This window comes from Crinia signifera, chromosome 2 (assembly GCF_055691185.1).
Source record: "Crinia signifera chromosome 2, ASM5569118v1, whole genome shotgun sequence".
Classification (NCBI taxonomy): domain Eukaryota; kingdom Metazoa; phylum Chordata; class Amphibia; order Anura; family Myobatrachidae; genus Crinia; species Crinia signifera.
In genome coordinates, this window is record NC_139218.1 from 338296274 (window position 1) to 338314995 (window position 18722).

At 48.1% G+C, this 18722-nt stretch overlaps 1 protein-coding gene across 1 annotated transcript in view; it reads left to right on the top strand.

The window, feature by feature from the left end:
- Positions 1-4966: 4966 nt before the first annotated feature.
- LOC146059139 (uncharacterized) overlaps positions 4967-18722 on the top strand; it is a 32800-nt gene continuing 19044 nt past the window's right edge. The window contains exons 1-3 of the mRNA XM_083171257.1: positions 4967-5088; positions 16402-16509; positions 17919-18045. Of these exons, the coding sequence (XP_083027383.1) occupies positions 16417-16509; positions 17919-18045 (220 nt within the window). The 5' untranslated portion in view covers positions 4967-5088; positions 16402-16416. The remainder of the gene's footprint in view (positions 5089-16401; positions 16510-17918; positions 18046-18722) is intronic.

The following is an 18722-nucleotide window of genomic DNA, read 5'->3' on the forward strand; positions in this document are numbered from 1 at the left end:
ATTTCTGGTGTGAATGGGTCCAAACCCGGGAATGTCCCTGCTTGTCCCAGGAACTGAATTCCCGGGTTTGTCCCTGCATTTCTGGTGTGAATGGGGTATATGATGGGAGTTCGTATTTCACACAGGATGTTGCTATGGGCAAGCAATCAGATACTATCTATTATCTTCTAGAAGGTGCGAAATAAATGAGAAGCAGATTCTGATTGCTCATAACAACATCCAGTGGCGTAAATATAGAGGGTGCAGCTGCTATGGGGCACGGTGGCTTGGGGGTCCGAGGACCCAGCAAGCAATTCCCTCCACCCTCTTGAATTTGTACTACTGACCCGGACAGCAGTGGTGGGTTGCACAATGAAGGGGGAGGAGTGCCAGTTGATCCAGGCTCTCTTCTCCCCTTTCCTACTCCCTCTCTGGTGGTGCTGGTGCCTGGGCTCTACGTAGGGTTGCCACCTCAGGCATCTTCGATTCCTAGAGACCCCCCCCACACACACACACACACAAACACACACACCTTCATGTGCGCGTGCGCTCCTGGAAAAGTGGGTGCGGCTTTGTAAAATAGGCACGACCTCTTCAGAAAAGTGGATGTGGTCTCTAATACAGACATGTATTGCAGTCCCTAATTTTACATTTAAAAACACATTTCCCCTACTGACAACTCCTACACAGAGATACCTCATACATCCTCCCCTCACCCTGACACCAGTGACAACAACTTCACAGCAACCTCCCCCACCCCCTCACTTCTCTAACATGCATATCTGCCCCAAACACTGACCGTCCACACACACAAATCCCCCCCTCAACACTGGCCTCACCAATTCCTCAGCTGACAGCACAGACGTCAGAGGTCCCCTGGAAATGATACACAGTAGCAGCCGGATTATCTCTCCTCTGAGGCTCAGTTTGGGAGGAAGCGCTGCTGCAGTATCCTAAGCTGTTGTCTGCACAGTGCTCCTCCATCCTCTCCTCTCCCGCAGCCCAGTTTCAATATTTCTGGAGGTAGAGGGAGCTGTGGGGTGGGCAGCAACTCGCAAGTGCTGGAGACACACTGTGCATGCCCTGTGGCCTTTCTGGCACCCGGAGCTCATGCTTCTCTGGAACCACCTTTCCTATGCCCCTGACAGTGTGCACACTCAGTTGGGAGGCTGTGGAGGCTTTCAAAGTCACCCGGATTCCGGTAGAATCCCAGAATCCGGGAGACTGCAAAAACGTCCTGGAGGGTTGCCACCAATTCAGGGAGAATCCAGGAAATCCTGGAGAGGTGGCAACCCTAGCTCTACGTCACAACCTAGTGACCAGCCCCGGCGTGTAAACTAAACCTAAAATGCTGCCAGCGCTATGACACTGAGGCACGCCAGCGCCACTACATCCATGGAAAGCTAGCCGCTGGAGCCCTGGCAGGAGGCCTGGCACTTGGAGACCTGGCGGGAGGCCCGTCCCCAGGGATCCGGCGGGAGGGGAGGCCTGGCCATTGAGAGCCAGCGGGAAGGGAAGGCCCTGGAGATCCGACGGGAGATCTGTCCCTGGAGTTCTGGCGCTGCTGGAGGTAGCTGAACTTTAATAAAGGGGATGTGGAAAGGGGGAGGGAGCAGAGCAAGGTATAAGTGACTCCCTTCCCCTCCCTTACTGGGACAGGGGGTATGGCATTATGAGATACAAATTGTTGCCACTGTCACCTTTCAAACCCCTGGCTCCCTTCCTTCACTCTCTGTCTCCCCTTCTCTCTCTACGTCTCGCCTTCTCTCTCTCTCTCTCTTATCTGTCTCCCCTTCTCTCTCTCTCTCCCCGTCTCTCTCTCTCTCCGTCTCCCCTTCCTTCTCTCTCTGTCTCTCCGTCTCCCCTTCTCTCACTACTGTATCTCTCCGTCTCTTCTTCCCCCTCTTCCTTTTTCCGCCTCCCCTTCTCACTCTCCCTCTTTCTGTCTCCCTTTCTCTATCTTTCCGTCTCCCCTTCTCCCTCTCCCTCTTTCTGTCTCCCTTTCTCCCTCTTTCCGTCTCCCCTTCTCCCTCTCCCTTTTTCCGCCTCCCCTTCTCCCTCTCCCTCTTTCTGTCTCCCTTTCTCCCTCTTTCAATCTTCCCTTACCTCAAGCTCCCCTGTGTCTTTACCCTCCCCCCTCTCTTCTCTATTTTTCTCAGTCCCATGCACTCTTTTTCAACTTGCCCCCTCTTGCTCTCAACCCCCTTTAAAAAGAGTCAAAGTTTGACTGGCATCCCACACAGTCGCTGAACTCAGGCGACATTACGTTCTGTCCCTTGTCTCCCCTTACATCCTGTCAATCTCTTGTTCCCCGCTCTCCCTGCCATCTCTCTCTCACACCTCCCTTTCTCTATCTTGCTCCTCACTACACCCTAAATGTGTGTACACAAGGGGTGATTCTTCCAAGCGATTTTGACTACATTGTCAAAATTGGTTGGAAGGTTTGCCTGAATCGCTCCATGTGTACACAGCGGGCGATAGTGATGCGCGGCCCTGCAGCATCGCTATTGCCTGGCCAAATAGACAGTGCAGGCAAGAATATTTTTGCTACACTGTGTATTTGGCTGCGGCTCCCAGGGCTGGAAGGATGTAGTTAGCCGTCCCTCTGATGGCTTAATTACATCTTGATAGTTACACACATGGCTCAGTCGAAATCGCCAGAACTGAGCGGCATTTATTAAGCTCGGTGAAGTGATAAAGTGTCTGGTTTTTATCACCGGCTAATAAGCACTTAAATGTAAACAGGCTTGGTTTGAAAAATGACAGGTAGGCCGGTGATAAAAACCAGACACTTTACTTAGCTTAATAAATCTACACCTGAGTCCTGTGTGCACACGGCACCTTAATGACATTGTAATGACAGTAGGGGGGCCCCGTTCAAAACTTTGCTATGGGGCCCACAGAGTTCTAGTTACGCCCCTGGCAACATCCCATGTGAAAATGAACTCCCAACTTAGTATTTCTCCTGGAATATAATTAATATACATTAAAATTCTCATGCATATAGTCTCAAGCAATTCCATTTTGCAGATAGATCTTGCATCTTTTTGCCAAGTCCATGCAACTATTGGCAATTCTGAGTAATAGGCATATTAGCTGCCATGCCACTGTCAGGAAATGTGGTGCGCGTTCGCATCTACGCATTCACCTGCGTTCCTTACCCGCTCGCTGGTGTGTCTTGCGGCTGGTGTGATCCTGCCATCCCCGGGTGATCCCCATGGCAGGATCTGAGTGGCATTACCCTGAACTCTTGCCAGTGTCCCGCGCTGGTCACGGGCCGGGCCCACGCCACATGGGTGCCGCCATGACATCTTCAATCACATGATTCTGTTGTCCAATGACTTCCCTGTGACCCTGATACTCTGACCTGTGCACTGACCCATTGACCAAAGGTATGCACAGGTACTTCCTGGACTTAATTGCTGCTGCGGCTTGCAGCCAATCACAGGCCAGCAGGGGGGATATAGCTGAGGCCTCTGGCCCATTTTCCCTGCCTTGAACAACTTGTCTGATTCATGTGTATATCCAGTTCGCAGCGGTCCAAGGCTCCAGGTTCCTGTCCAGAGTTCCTGTGGATACCCTGTGCAAAACCCTGTGCAATCTGCTGCTGTCACCTGCTACTGATATTAAAGCTCCCTGGCAGTGCCAGTAGTACTCCTATGAACTGTCCTTACCTAAAGCCTCCTGTGTTCCAGTTCCCAGCATCCACCATTGGGCCACTGCTGCCACAGGCGGGAACACCAGAGACCTGTGCCTTGACAGCCACTTGTGACTAAATAGGTGTAATGGGCTGGGTGCATACTGTAGGCTGAGTTGAGTGAGTGTGTGTTGAGAGGTGCATTTGCATATATAGAGGTGGTGAAGTAATTTTGGATACAACCTACTATCCGCATCTAGGGGGCGGTAATTCTAACTTAATCGGTGTGGGGGACCGTTTTTTTTTGCTTCCGCACATGCGCAGGTGGGGGTGGGGCAGTTGGGAGTCCCCCGAGCCTGTGGGAATACACGCTCCTAATTTACATAGGCCACACACCCTTTTCGCCGCGGAAAGGGTCCCGCTTCCTAGGTTCCAGAAGCTGGGAGGTATGTAATGAGCATTAAGGTGTGTGGTATAAAGTGTAATGGACATTTCAGTGTGTGGTATAATGTCAGAGTTACATATGGGTGAGTTGTGCAGAGTATATACTGGCTGCTTTATTTTTACACTGCAATTTAGATTTTAGTTTGCATGCACCCAACCCAAATCTAAAGGTGCATACACACATACAGATTTTTCTGTCTGATCTATCTGGTGGGAACAAAAACCTGGAAATGTATGGGAGCAACTGACAATCAAAAAACTAATCCCAAACACTTGAAAACAGACAGTGATCAGTCAGACAAATTGTTTAAATCATTCTGATATAACAAATTTATTAACGCATATATTTTTTAATGTTTTCCTGCATTTGGGTGGAAATTTTTGATTGTCATATGATCCCATACATTTCCAGGTTTTTGTTCCCACATATAGATCAGACAGAAAATCTGTACATGTGTACGCACCTTTACTCTAGTTTTAAACATGTTAAGGAGCCCATACACGCTCTGTTCTGCTCCGTCCGTTCTGTACTATGAGATGCACGCTCCCGCGCATATCATCGTACAGTACAAAAAGTATGTGCTGCACATACTTTTTGTACTAGCTTTACATCGCATTGCATGCACAAGGCATGCGATGCAATACGATGTGTACTTAAGTACAGGACGGACGCCCAAAACGGAGCGTGTATGGGCTCCTTTTACATCTGACCTATTGTTACAAATATTGTGATGAAGTTCTCCCTGCTATTCATCTGTGTAACAAAACTGATCAGCAGAAACTAAAACACTGCCAGTACCATCAGGAATACTAGTACTAGGCAGGAAATATGAGGATCAGGCAGAGAGAGAGAGAGGGTAGCATCTCTACATGGAACGTCTGCGGTCAGTCCAAGAATTACAACCTTAATTAGCCAATGAGGAACGTATGTAAATAGCCCCCTGCTGCCTGCTGGTAATATATGTGTGGCTGCTGTGTCCTGCAGCTACTCAGCCGCTGCTTGTCCTGCTCAGTGTCCACCACGCTAGGTGAGAGCCGTCCTTTTGTGCACGGGTTTATATTATTGTATGCGAAGTGCAGAGTGTCTTAAGTTAAATATTTGCATTGTAGTCACTGTAGTATTGGAGTTCCGCTCCAAAAAGTGGAGTTGTTAAAAGATAATAAATCGCGCTCTGCGTTTCCAATGTTGTTGTGTACATGCAGATGTTACAATTTTACACAAGAATTGTAGCGTTTTGTCTCTTGGTTGTTCCCCCTCCCCCTCCATTGTAAAGCTTGGCTACTTGCTGTGTCGCGCTACTGGCTGCTCTGTTCTGTGAATCTGCAGTCCGTGTGCTGTCGTAGTACGGTGTAGTTGCCTACATGGGGAGACGCCATGTTCTCGAAGCCTGCAATAGGGGGATTTTCTATACATTCAGACTCTGCGCCTGGCTGATATTTAAAACTAAAAAACAGGAAATAAAAATTTTAAAGGTGTGAGTAAAGTTTTTGCTATACTTCACAAGTGAGCATAACAAAGAAGTACGTGGTTCTCAATCTATGTAGAGACTTTAGACTTCTTGAGTATGGCTTAAATGAACGAATTTATTGAAATAGGAGTGCACCTCCTCCTTTGTTCTACTGCCTTGTAGAACTTTGTTATAAGTAGAGACAGGATTATATGCAACATAAAAAGCTTGAAATATGCATGAAAAATACTTAAAATATGCATGAAAAGTGTTAAAATATGCTACATTAAACAATAAAAAAGTAATTTTTAACTTATTTATTTAAAAATCATCATAAAATTAGTTGCAAATAAACCTCAAAAATAGTCCCACAGCATCTGCAGATGTCTAGCGCTATACACAGGATTTTTTTTCTTCCTGGCTGCTACAGCAGACTGCAGCGTTAAAAGCTCTTCTTGCATCAACTACACAGACCCTCATCTCCAGCGCCGATGGATCAAATGTATGCATAGCGTGTGAGGGCGGCGCAGTGGAAGGCTTCCTCCCTGCGCCGCATACTCACTGTGACACGGCATTTCCTCCGTGCCGTGTGATGTCACAACCCTTCTGCCCACCTCCTCTGCTTCAGAAGTTTGCCTCTTGGTGTTAAGTCCCAGGCCAGGGGCAGGCAAAGGTTCAGGAGCTTCGTAATGTCATCCGCCCAGACTGACTTTTATCAACATGGATTGGCCGCCTAAAGCAGTGTCAGACATATTGTACATCCAAGGTTCCCCACAATGCGCACATATTGCCCCAGCCTGCACACTCTACCACTACCTGGCCAGCAGCAGCAGCAGGGCAAAGCAGTGCTGTGACTCGTGGGTGGAAAGGGGGCAGGGCCTAAAATATGCACCATCACTAGATTTTAGGTAAAATATGCAATAACCAGTGAGAATGGGATAAATATGCAAATGCAAATATGCAAATGCATATAATCCTGTCTCTAGTTATAAGTGTACATATTCCATTAACCCCGTGGACACAACCAACACACACAATAGCGTGCATTTTATTGCTGGTTCTAAGCACGGATTATATGGGTTTTTTTTTTTTTTTATTGTTCATAACCTAGGATCCACTGGGTTAGTGTCCCTAAAATTCTTCAGGATCAGGACATCATTAAATCAATGTCCAGAACAATAAAATGAGTACCCCCTGCGGATCAACTTCCGATGTATTGGCTTGCTTCGCCTGCCATAGGTTACTATTCCAAGCAGATGTCCATGCAGGGCCGGTGCTAGGGTGTCCGGCGCTAGGGTTACCAACTCATCCCTTTAATCCGGGACACATATTAATTACACAGGTTCTGTGGCAGTTTAAAACCAGGTGAAATGGAGTCTTGAGGTGTGGCAGTTTAAAACCAGGTGAAAGCCAGCCACAGAACCTGTGTAATTAATGTGTCCCGGTTTAAAGGGATGAGTTGGTAACCCTATCCGGCGCCCTCCTGCAAACCACACATTTTGCGCCCTTTCACATTGCAACAAGCTGCAGCCCGATTGTGGGAGTGTATGCAACATGCGATCCTACTGTATGGAGGATCTCGGGTACATGTACTGTACATTTTGCATACACCATCTCAGTGCTGTGTCCGCAAAATGTTGCAGGCACTAAAGGTGCCCATACACGCTGCGAGAATCGCCTACATTATGGGTTAGATGGCATGCATGCAATGTGTGTGCGATGCGATCCGAAAGTAGTACAAAAAGTACTGTACTGTATGTGCAGCACTCGTGACTGAGGGGGAAAGGAGGGGAGACGAGGAGGAAATGGAGGAAGAGGGGAGGAGAGGACTGGCACTGGCACAAGCACACTGAGAAGAGGGAGGGAAGGGGATGCGGCGCTGCTGCCTGTTCGTCATTTGATTGACAGCTGACAGGCGCAGGGAGCAATGGGTAGGGGGCGGATCCGGACATGACATGGCATTCACAGACAGCGCTACATGCCTCAGCGCAAGTGTCCATGAGGAAGAGGGGGCAGGTCGCAGGAGAAGGACAGTGTGTGCGCGGTGCAGGGAGCTGCTCAGCCTCTCCATACTGCCGCCCGCTGTCAGACAGGCATGCAGGTGGCAGTGAGGGCTGAGGCAGCTTTAGCAGAGCAGGCAGGAAGACGGCGCCTTTTCAGCATGGCGCCTCCCTGCTTTGCAGGAGCTGCTGAGTGGGTAGCGCCGGCCCTGTGTCCATGTAGATAGTGTTCTGAAGCAGATTTTTGGATGTTCCTTCTTTCATTTCTGTGTATTCAAAGAATATACATAATACTATTCATTTTTTTTCCTTTTTTTTTTCTTTTCATTGTAATAAATGACCATAAAGTTGAATAGCACAATATGTAAGTGAATGCTAATAATCATGTATTTAGGGCCGCATTTATCAAGTAATATTTGCAGCTAAATCCCTGAAGTGTTTTCGGGGGTTAGCCGCAAATATTTAAGTATCACAGGGGACAGCAGCAGGAATCTCTGATCCCTGCTGCAATTCCCCCTTCAACGCCCGCATCTCCCATAGGTTTCTATGGGGGATGCAAAGCTGCCCGATGTATCCACATCGGGCAGCCCGGCTTCGCACCCCTGGGTTATCGCCATTCTGATATGGCGATAACCCATTGTAGCCTATGGCCTACACACCACATTGCCCCGGCGGCAGTATGGTCAGGGGGGCAGCGCAGACCCCCCAGCTTCCGGCTCTGTGCATCGCAGGGATGGGCTCCTTTCGGAGCCCTGTCTCTGCGCCTAGCAGCCGATACATTCGGGTGATGTGAATGTGATCCTGGGAATATTCCGCCCAGATCGCATTGTAAAAGCAATCAATGATAAATGGGCCCCTTAGTGTCAAATATAGTTCTAGTCTTAGGGGCCTATCCTATATAATAAAAGCCTAAAGCTGCTCCTCACCTCTTTGGGGGAATGGAAGTGTTTTGTGTGCTGACATTGACTGACCTCATTTTGACGGGCTGGTAACTAGTGTATCAATGAATAGCCCAGACTTTTTTAATTTTAAACAATTTCCCTTTTTATGTACTAAGGAAAATTCTGAAACAAGCAGTAGTGAAAGCTACTGTCTATTTAGACCTTGCCAGGTCACTGGGTGTCAGTAGGGTTAGGTCATGCTGAGTGCAGATGAGACAAGCTGATTGGTAGGTGGTGGTGGGAACAGCTAAAGGCCCATACACACTAGATTATTTTTCTCTTTCAATGGTCCTGGTGACACAGCTCAACACTGGGATGTAGGAGGGCTACATCCCAGGCACCTATCCTAAAGCTTTAGAGGGTAGGCTCCTCCCCTACTGCATCCCTGGACTCTCCAGTTCGTGTTAGGTGCCCACTGGAGTGGGTGCTATTCTAAAGGGCTGCGGGAGCAGCCGAAGAAATAGAGTAGTTAGGGGATTTTTTATTATTTTATTAACTATTACCCTAGCTAGGTAGGCACAGTGTGAGGATTCTCATAGTGAATCCTCACACTGCTAGCGCAGCAGGAGCTGACAGAAGCGCGTCCTGTCAGCTCTCTGTGCACAGGGTAGACGCTGTCTGGCCTCCCTGTGCAGCGCTTTTAGCCTCTTTTATGAGGCTGCCTGGGCTCCGGAGCATCCTGAAACCGGCTCCACAGTTAGGTGGGGATCATGGGGGACAGGCGCTCCGTGATGGCGGCGGCCATTTTATGCGGAGCTTACACGCTGAGCTCCTGACTGAGAGGACAGCAGCGCTGTGACAGGCATGTTCCAAGTGGTCCCCATTTGAGGGGGAGACACTGGAACAAGGAAATCCTACCTAAGGAGCGGCTAGCTGGGGGTGGTTGGCGCCAAAAGGTCACGGACCCCGCAGCAGCAGGGACTTTTGGTCTCTTCCTTCACTCTGACTTTGGCGCCTTTCAGAACGCTTGCAGCGGAGCTGAGCTGGCTAATTGATCCTGGCAGAGTGACTTGGATTTCCTGGGCATCGCTTCCCCGCAGTTGAAACCTACAGACAGCTAAGTGACTGGGTGCATTGACTTTGTATAAGCGCTTGTACAATTGTTTGCACTGTGTATATTGAGATATATATATTTTTCACTTGCATCATGTCTGAGCATCAGGCTGTGGTTTTGGGGGAGGGAGCCCTTAGTGCACTGAGCGCGTGCAATGTTTGCACACAAAAGTTTGTCCCTGAGCAGATGGCCAAGGGGGGCTTATGTATTACTTGCGCTGATGTGAGACCCATGGGCAGTGAACACCATAGGGCAGAGCAGAGTGAACCTGCGTGGGCCAGTGCCCTAGGCAGGTCTGTAAACGCTTTGGTGCAGCTTCTGGACAGGCAGAGTGATGTGCTGGTAGAATCACAGAGACCTATGCCATCATCTCAGCAGTCGTCTGGCTCCTTGCCTCTTACCCAGGCAGATCCTGCGCTTATTCAGGTGATGCAGGATACTGCTAAGGGGATCAACAGATTCAGTGAAATACTGGACAAAATGGATGATGTTGCAGGGACCCCTAAAAGGTCTTATGCTATGCCTAATGTGGTAGAGGAGGAGGAAGGAGAGTATACTGACACACCCTGGGACCAGGGTGATGATTTTGAAGAGACCTCTGCTGCTGGTATAGAGGATCTCATTGTAGCTGTAAAACAGGCGTTAAAACTGTCTGTTGAGGATAAGACCCCTGTTAAGGGTGTTTTTAAGCGACAGCGGAAGGAGGCTGTTACTTTTCCCTCAGATGAGGGGTTACAGGAACTATTGGAAGGGGCTTGGAAAACCCCAGATAAGAGGCTACAGATGCCTAAGAGATTCCTTAGTCTGTACCAAATGCCGGAGTCTCATTCTGAACTCTGGGAAAAGGTGCCTGTTGTGGATGCTTCTGTGGCACGTTTATCAAAAGCTACAGTATTGCCTGTACAGGGTGGTGCAGCTTTTAAGGATTCTGTGGATAAAAAGCTCGAGGGAAACCTCAAAGCTATTTTTGAAGGGGTGGGGTTTACCCTGCGTCCCCTTATTGCTTCAGCCTGGGTCTCTAAGGCCATTATAGAGTGGGCTGGTGAGTTATGCACCATGCTGCAGGCTGACCCTGGTGCTTTGCTGGTAGCAGAAAAGATTAAGGCCGCTGCAGAATATGCGGTGGAAGCAGAAGAGGAAGCTCTTAAAATGGCTACCAGAGTGTCCACAGTCTCTATTAATGCCAGGAGAGTGCTCTGGCTTAAGGCCTGGGAAGCGGACAATGAGTCCAAAAAGGCCCTAGAATTGTTAGCTTTCAAAGGAAAGTTACTTTTTGGTTCTGAGCTTGAGGAGATTATAAAACAAGCCACAGGCGGCAAGAGTACTTTTCTGCCGGCCTCCTCAACAAAGCAGTCATCCAGATTCGCTGCTTTTAGGCCGTCCTTTCGGCCCTCCCCTAGAGGTGGTGCGTCCTTTCGGGGACAATCGTTCAGGGGAAAGTTTCAGACCTCCAGGGGCAAATCTCAAAGGTCCAAGTTTGGCTCTTTCCATAAGAAGCCTGCCTCTAAAGGAGAGGATAAACCCTCCGCATGACTGCCTGGGGATAAGCCCGGCAGGGATAAAGGTGGGGGGGGCGTCTCACACACTTCAGGGACGCTTGGGCTTCTCTAGACCAGGATTCCTGGGTCTTAGAGATCATTACCCAGGGTTACAAAATCCCTTTCAGAGGGCGGCCTCCGAAGAGGTTCATCCCCACACCCATACCAAAGCAGGCGCTCCTGCGCACAGCTCTGATGAGAGCGGCTCATTCCCTTTTGGAAAAAGGGGTGGTAATTCCGGTTCCCAGGGCAGAGTGGAAGAAAGGATTTTACTCCACGCTGTTCCTGGTGCCCAAACCAGACGGGTCTTTCAGACCAATACTAAATTTGAAGTCCTTAAATGTTCACCTATGGGTAGACCATTTCAAAATGGAGTCTTTGAGGTCTGTTCTCCTGAGTCTGGACCAGGGAGAATTTCTGGCGTCCATGGATGTCCAAGACGCATATCTGCATGTTCCCATTCACCCGGAACATCAGACGCTGTTGAGATTTGCCATAGGAGACCTGCATTTACAGTTCCGGGCGTTACCCTTTGGGCTAGCAACCGCGCCAAGGGTATTTACAAAGATAATGTCAGTGATGGCGGCAGTGCTGAGGCTCAGGGGAATCACAGTAATACCCTATTTGGACGATCTCCTGTTCAAGGCAGAGTCAGCAACCCTGCTTCAAAGTCACTTGAAAGAGGCCATCAATTTTTTGCAGGCTCACGGCTGGATTTTAAACTTACAAAAATCTCAGTTGGTACCATCACAGAGGATCCAGTTCTTGGGAGTCATACTGGATACCCATCTCCATCGGGTATTTCTCCCGGAGATAAAGGCCAGGGACCTGGTCACTCTAGTTCAGGAGATTCTCAGAGCTCCGAGCTTGTCAGTGTGGAGGTGCCTCAAACTCCTGGGGAAAATGGTGGCGTCATTCGAAACGCTTCAATTTGCCAGGTTCCACTCACGAGTATTCCAATGGAACATTTTGTCAGCCTGGTCAGGAAACACTTTGACCATGAAGACGGAGTTGATAGTGCTGTCCGCGGACACTCGGGACTCCTTGAAATGGTGGACAGAGGTAGATTCCCTTCAGTGGGGTCGGTCATTACAGACCTGGGACTGGTTGGTAGTAACTACCGATGCCAGTCTCAGGGGCTGGGGGGCAGTAGCCCTGGATCTCAGGCTGCAGGGCCTGTGGACGGCAGACGAATCAGTGTTACCAATCAACATCTTGGAGCTGAGAGCTGTCTGGAAAGTGATTTCCTTGGCGGGAGACAGGTTAAGGAACCTCCCCTTGAGGATTCAGACCGACAATGCCACAGCTGTGGCGTATCTGAATCATCAGGGAGGTACACGCAGCAGATTGGCCATGTGGGAGGTGTCCAGAATCTTCCTATGGGCGGAACAGAATGTTCCTGCCTTATCGGCTATATTCATTCCAGGAGTGGAGAATATAGAAGCAGACTTCCTGAGCAGGGAGGAGCTCAAGGAAGGAGAATGGAGCCTACATCCTCAGGTGTTTCACCAGATCACGGCAAGGTGGGGAACTCCGGATTTGGACCTAATGGCATCCAGGTTCAACCATCAGGTGCCCAGGTTCTATGCCAGAACGAGAGATCCGCTAGCAGAGGCAGTGGATGCCATGACTACTCATTGGCAGGGAGACCTTCTTTATGCATTCCCTCCAGTTCCAATGTTAGCGAGACTGTTGAAAAGGGTACAGGACCAGAAGGTTCCGGTGATCCTTGTGGCCCCAGATTGGCCAAGGAGGTCTTGGTACTCGAGGCTTCAGAGGTTATCAGTGGATTCATGGCGTCTACCTCTGAGACCAGACCTGTTAAGACAAGGCCCATTCAATCACCTGGATTCCGATCGATTGATTTTGACGGCTTGGTTATTGAAACCGCCATTTTAAAAAAGAAAGGATTTTCTGATGCAGTAGTGCAGACTATGATAAAAGCCAGAAAAGCTGTTTCTTCGGCAAATTATTATAGAGTCTGGAAGACTTATATTAGATGGTGTGAGAGGCAAAAAGCTCACACATCTCACTTCAAATTATCAAAAATGTTAGATTTTCTACAAGATGGATTTTCTTCGGGCCTAAGCCTTCAGTCGTTGAAGGTGCAGATTTCGGCCTTGTCCATCTATTTTCAAAAAAGAATTGCCATTTTACCGGAGATTCAAACCTTTTTACAAGGGGTATCCAGACTGAAACCCCCTTATAAGCAACCAGTAGCACCTTGGGATCTGTCACTGGTTTTGGATTGCCTTCAGAAGGCACCTTTTGAGCCTTTAAGGTCGGCTGACTTTAAGTTTCTCACGTGGAAGCTAGTGTTTTTGTTAGCAGTAGCATCTGCTAAAAGGGTGTCAGAGCTGGGAGCTTTGTCATGCAAATCTCCTTTCTTAATTTTTCACGATGACAGGGCTGTTCTGAGAACAGTGCCGCAATTTTTACCGAAGGTAGTCTCTGCCTTCCATTTAAATCAGGAGATAGTTCTACCTGTGTTTCAACCCCCAGAGGGTTCCAAGAAAAGGGACAAGTTGAAGACTTTGGATGTTGTGCGTGCCTTACGCATATATGTGGACAGAGTGAAGAGTGTTAGGAAAACTGACACTTTATTGGTACTGTATGACGTACATAAAATTGGTTGGCCTGCATCTAAGCAGACCATTGCTAGGTGGTTGCGTTCTGTGATAGCCTTTGCATACACCAAAGTGGGTAGGCCTGTACCGGCCAGAATAAATGCGCATACCACCAGGTCAGTTGCCACCTCTTGGGCGGTCCGACATGGGGCCACAGCTGAGCAGGTTTGCAGAGCTGCCACTTGGTCATCTGTTCACACATTTGCCAAATTCTATAGATTCCATGAGTTCGCGTCGGAGGACGCATCATTCGGGCGAGCAGTGCTGAGAGCTGCAGACCTGAGCGTACCCTCCCAAAGGACCGGCTCTGGAACGTCCCAGTGTTGAGCTGTGTCACCAGGACCATTGAAAGAGAAAAAGGGATTTTTGTAAGAACTTACCGTTCGAATCCCTTTCTCTGATATGGTCCTGGTGACACAGCGATCCCTCCCTTACGCTCAGTAAGTATGCCAGAAGTTCATGATGTTCATGTTAAAATGGTTAAAAGTTAACAGTTTCTGTTATAAAATGTGCATATAATATGTGCAGGCGTTTGTACTGAGTTAATGTATTTCAGTGGCTTTGAAAGATTGAACTGAAGAGTCCAGGGATGCAGTAGGGGAGGAGCCTACCCTCTAAAGCTTTAGGATAGGTGCCTGGCTCCTTCGGACCCTCCTACATCCCAGTGTTGAGCTGTGTCACCAGGACCATATCAGAGAAAGGGATTCGAACGGTAAGTTCTTACAAAAATCCCTTTTTCCAATCTGGGTGGTTGGAATAAAAATCTGGAAATTTTCAGGAAAACAAATTACAATCCTGTCTGTTTTCCATGCTTAGGAGCAAATGGTCACTTGTCGCTTGCTCCCCAAAATTTCCAGATTTTCATTCCAACCAGCCAGATTGGAAAGATAATATTCCAGTGTGTATGGGCCTTTATTAGGTATAACGCAGCAGCACCAGTTGTTTAAAAGGGGTTTTACATACCCACCGTATAATCCTGATAGAACCTATAGTGAGCACCTTTCATGGAAAACCAGTTGGTACTTGTGTACTAGCACAGCGCCCACGATATTTGGTCGCACACCATATAAATGCATCGCATGCCATACACCCGATGCACTGCGATGCGATTTAAAATTGTATAAGCCCTCTATACGATGTTTAATTGTATAAGCACCCTAATGGGGGCTTACAATGTTAAATGAACTCCCCACGCCACCCCCAGTATGAACGTGAACCTGAAGCGTGGCGAGCGGCGGTGGTACGCGTCCTCCGACCTTTTCATACCCCCACTATCCACGTTGGCGTGGAGTTTATTTTATATAGTGCATATTGCTTTACATGTATTCCGCGTGCGCTCGCCACGCTTCGGGCTAGCTGCGGTCGCCACACTATATAAAATCCACACCGACGTGGATAGTGGGGGTATGAAAAGGTCATAAGACGCGCACCGACACCCCTCGCTGCGCTCGCCACGCTCTGGGTTCACGGTCATAGTGGGGTTGCATTTAACATTGTAAGCCCCCATTAGGGTGCTTATACAATTTAAAATTGCATTGCATGCCATATACAATGCTATACAATTTTAACATTGTATGACATCGGGGGACATCTCGTCGCATCGCATGCCTTATGGTCTGCGATGCGATGGGAGAAGAGACCCATAGTGAAATTTAATAGGATGAGAGATTTTTTTTTTTTTTAAAGCCGCAATCGTTTACACTGCAAAATCAAACTGGTTTTGCAGTGTAATGATTGCCGCTAGAGGCAATCTGTTCCCGCAAGCCCAACCTGCTTCTGAGTTAACAGTCCCAAGGTTTAAAGCAAAGGTGTCAGTACTGATAACTGCTATCCCTATGTGTTACGAACCCCAAACGCTACCCCCGCCTCACTTTAGTAAAAGACTCCTCCAGAGAATCTAATACTGCACAGCATCCTTACTGAAGTTGGATTGTAAGATCCCTTCCTGAGAAGCCTCACCACTGTGTTCCCTGAGGGATAGGGAACGAACAAAGCCCAATATTTCTACCTAATAGTGGCGTGGCGCCCAAAATAAAGTCCACAATGCACTCTTGCAAGATCCCAATCCGGTGAAGTAAACAGGAGATGTATTTCCAATAATTGTTTATTTATCTTCATAGGATTGTCAAGGTGTAAAACGTCAATATAGATATTGATGGGCATACACATCATGTGTACCCAGTTTTTGCCAGTTAAAGCGTTTTTTACCATCCGAGAATAGCATAACCAAAAGGGGATGCTATTTTTTTTTTGGGGGGGGGGTATTGGTACATGGGGGGATAGAATAGATCATAGTACCCGTTGATAATGGGACTGCAACCTGCTGCGGTAGTTGGCCTTCTGCAGGAAATTTGTCATCAGGCTATATAAACTGTAGTTTCTGACTAATTTTATGAAAAACTGCCTAATAGGCCACATGTATCCATTTCAGATATCAGACCCGGGAAATCACTGCATCTAGCCAGCCCTACTGAGCAATATCGGTTAACATACCACTCTATGCTAAATATCGGCAACAATGCGTGCTCCTGTGGGTTGTTCAAGATATGTCATGCATGTACGGATGACTGAGCACTTTGTTAACGAGGGCCATGCTGCAGAATGATAAACGGTTATTCTAAAAACTAAAAAAGGATGGAAACCCTTTTTTAAAAAATGTATTACATTTTAAAAAATCTGTCTAAGAGAAGTGTTCATCCATCCTCTGAATTTAATAAGCAACTCTTCTTTTAGCCGTTTTCAGGTAACATGGAATCAGAAGGCCTTCTCCAATGTCCATATGACAAAAACCACATGATTCGCCCTAGCAGGTTCCCGTATCATCTTGTAAAATGCAGAGAGGTAAGATGTGTTCCTAGTGTGTTTTATACCCCTTTCAGACCTACACGAAAATCCCATTTTTTTAAAAAAAAAATTAACCCGGGACTACAGCACCGTATGTCTGAAAGTCTTCCTGGGATTTTACTCCCGGCTCTCGAGCACCTGCAATCGACTAGGGTCTCTAGAATCCCTGAATCGAACCCAGGAGTGAAATTCTAGGTAGTATGTCTGAAAGTAGTATCAGTCTACATTTTCAAATGATAAAATAATCAACTAAATGAGAATGGGTCATTGTGTTGACGTGGATGGGAGGTCGACAGTCAAACGGTTGACATGGGTTTTTCTTTCTTTTTTTCAAATGTGAACATGGACACCGTATCATTACACCTCGTCCCCTTGCATGGCTCCCTGCGCTTGCCATGCTTCGGGCATGGTGCTTTGCTATGCTCTCCTAACTATTCTATTCTCCCTTCATGCCCTAGTGCAGGGATGGGGAACTTTCGGCCCTCCAGCTGTTGTGGAACTACCATCCCAGCATGCCTTGTTACAGTTTTGGTATGTGGCCATGCTAAAACTGTTGCAGGGCATGCTGGGATGCGTAAATCAACAACAGCTGGAGGGCTGAAGGTTCCCCATCTCTGCCCTAGTGGATGATAGGGCATGAAATACCGCATGGTCGACCCAATGTATGTTGACTTTTTATGTGTCAACCGAACGACCATGTGTATAGTAACCCTTCCACATCGCAAATGCCGATACGCAACAGGGATTTGGACACTGGTCCATCTTGGTAGCGACCTGACGTTTGCGAGGTGAGTACTCCATGAGTCACTGATGTCATAAAGTTGGTGGGGCGGAGCGTAAGCATTGCTTGGAGCAGACGCTGCCTCCGCACTACCCGATTGCCTGACCCAGGTTACCGGTTCACACTAGCCTGGAACCCGGGTCTGGTTGTGGATTAACTCTTCTTTTAAACTCTAAAGTGTTGATTTGGTCTGGCTTGCTATAAAAATGGGTCTAGTGCAGTGGTTCCCAAATTTTTTTGAATCGCGGCACCCTAGAGCATCAAAATATTTTCAAGGCACCTCTAGGCCAAATGTTTCTTATCAAGAAATTCAGAAAAAAATTCAGAAAAAAATTGCACAAACAGAAGGATTTGCTTCTGTTTGTCCACATATATTATGATTGGCAGCCACAAGCACTGGTTTTGCCTGGTACATTGACCATAAATAATATGAATTGATCCTGGTCCACCAACCCAAGGCAACCCTGCAAGTGTCCTGAGGCACCCCAGGGTGCCTATGCACACAGTTTGGGAACCACTGGTCTAGTGTATTTCTGAAAGAAGCCAGTCGTTTGCTAAGCCGTTCTGCTTATTATCCCATTCTACCTATAAATAGTCAGGTATGCAATTGTTTTCTTTCTTGCAGAACAATAAAGGAGTAGCTAAAACATTGGCGACTTGTCCTTTTAATGCCCGTCACAGAATGCCCAAAAATGAGCTTGAATTGCACATGAAAAGCTGTGAGAACAGATGTCAAGTGGATGCACTTCCAGGTAAAATTTTGACCCTGTTGTGTTGAGAGCAGTGGCATATTTGTAATGGGTGCAGTGTGCACATGGGTCCTGGAGTCCCAGGGGACCAACAACACACACTGCACCCATTTTTCTTATACTTACCCTCCAGAGTCCACCAGTGGTGGCAGGAGCTCTACTGGAAAAATGATGCAGTGGCCATTTTTTTGAGGGTCTGTGCATGCGCAACGCTGCTCTGCTGCCAGCAGCAATGCGAAAATCACCAGAAAAATGGCCACCGCGCCACTTTCCCAGAGATTTGCACATGCATACCAGACTCGGTTGCTCTAGTGCAGGGGTGGCCAACCCGCGGCTCTCGAGCTGCATGCGGCTCTCCCCCTGATCATGTGCCCAGCGCTGCGGCTATATCTGGAAGGCAGCACTATCAGAGCTGCGCCGCCGCTGTCCTTAGCTTGGGGTATAGCCAAGTAGCAGGGCAGCGCTACCCCTGCAGCTTCCCCTCCAGTTTTTCTCCCAGCTTCCACCTCTCCTGCAGGAGTAGCAGCCCGCCCCGTTAAACATGTAGTGCTGGCGTGCTCCCCCGACGTCGAGGATCGTCATTCATGGCGCAACAATAGCACGCACAATATTTGAAATGTCCGCTGGAAGGGACACCAGGAGGGGGAAGCAGGAGAGTGCTCTGCTCCTCTCCCCATAGA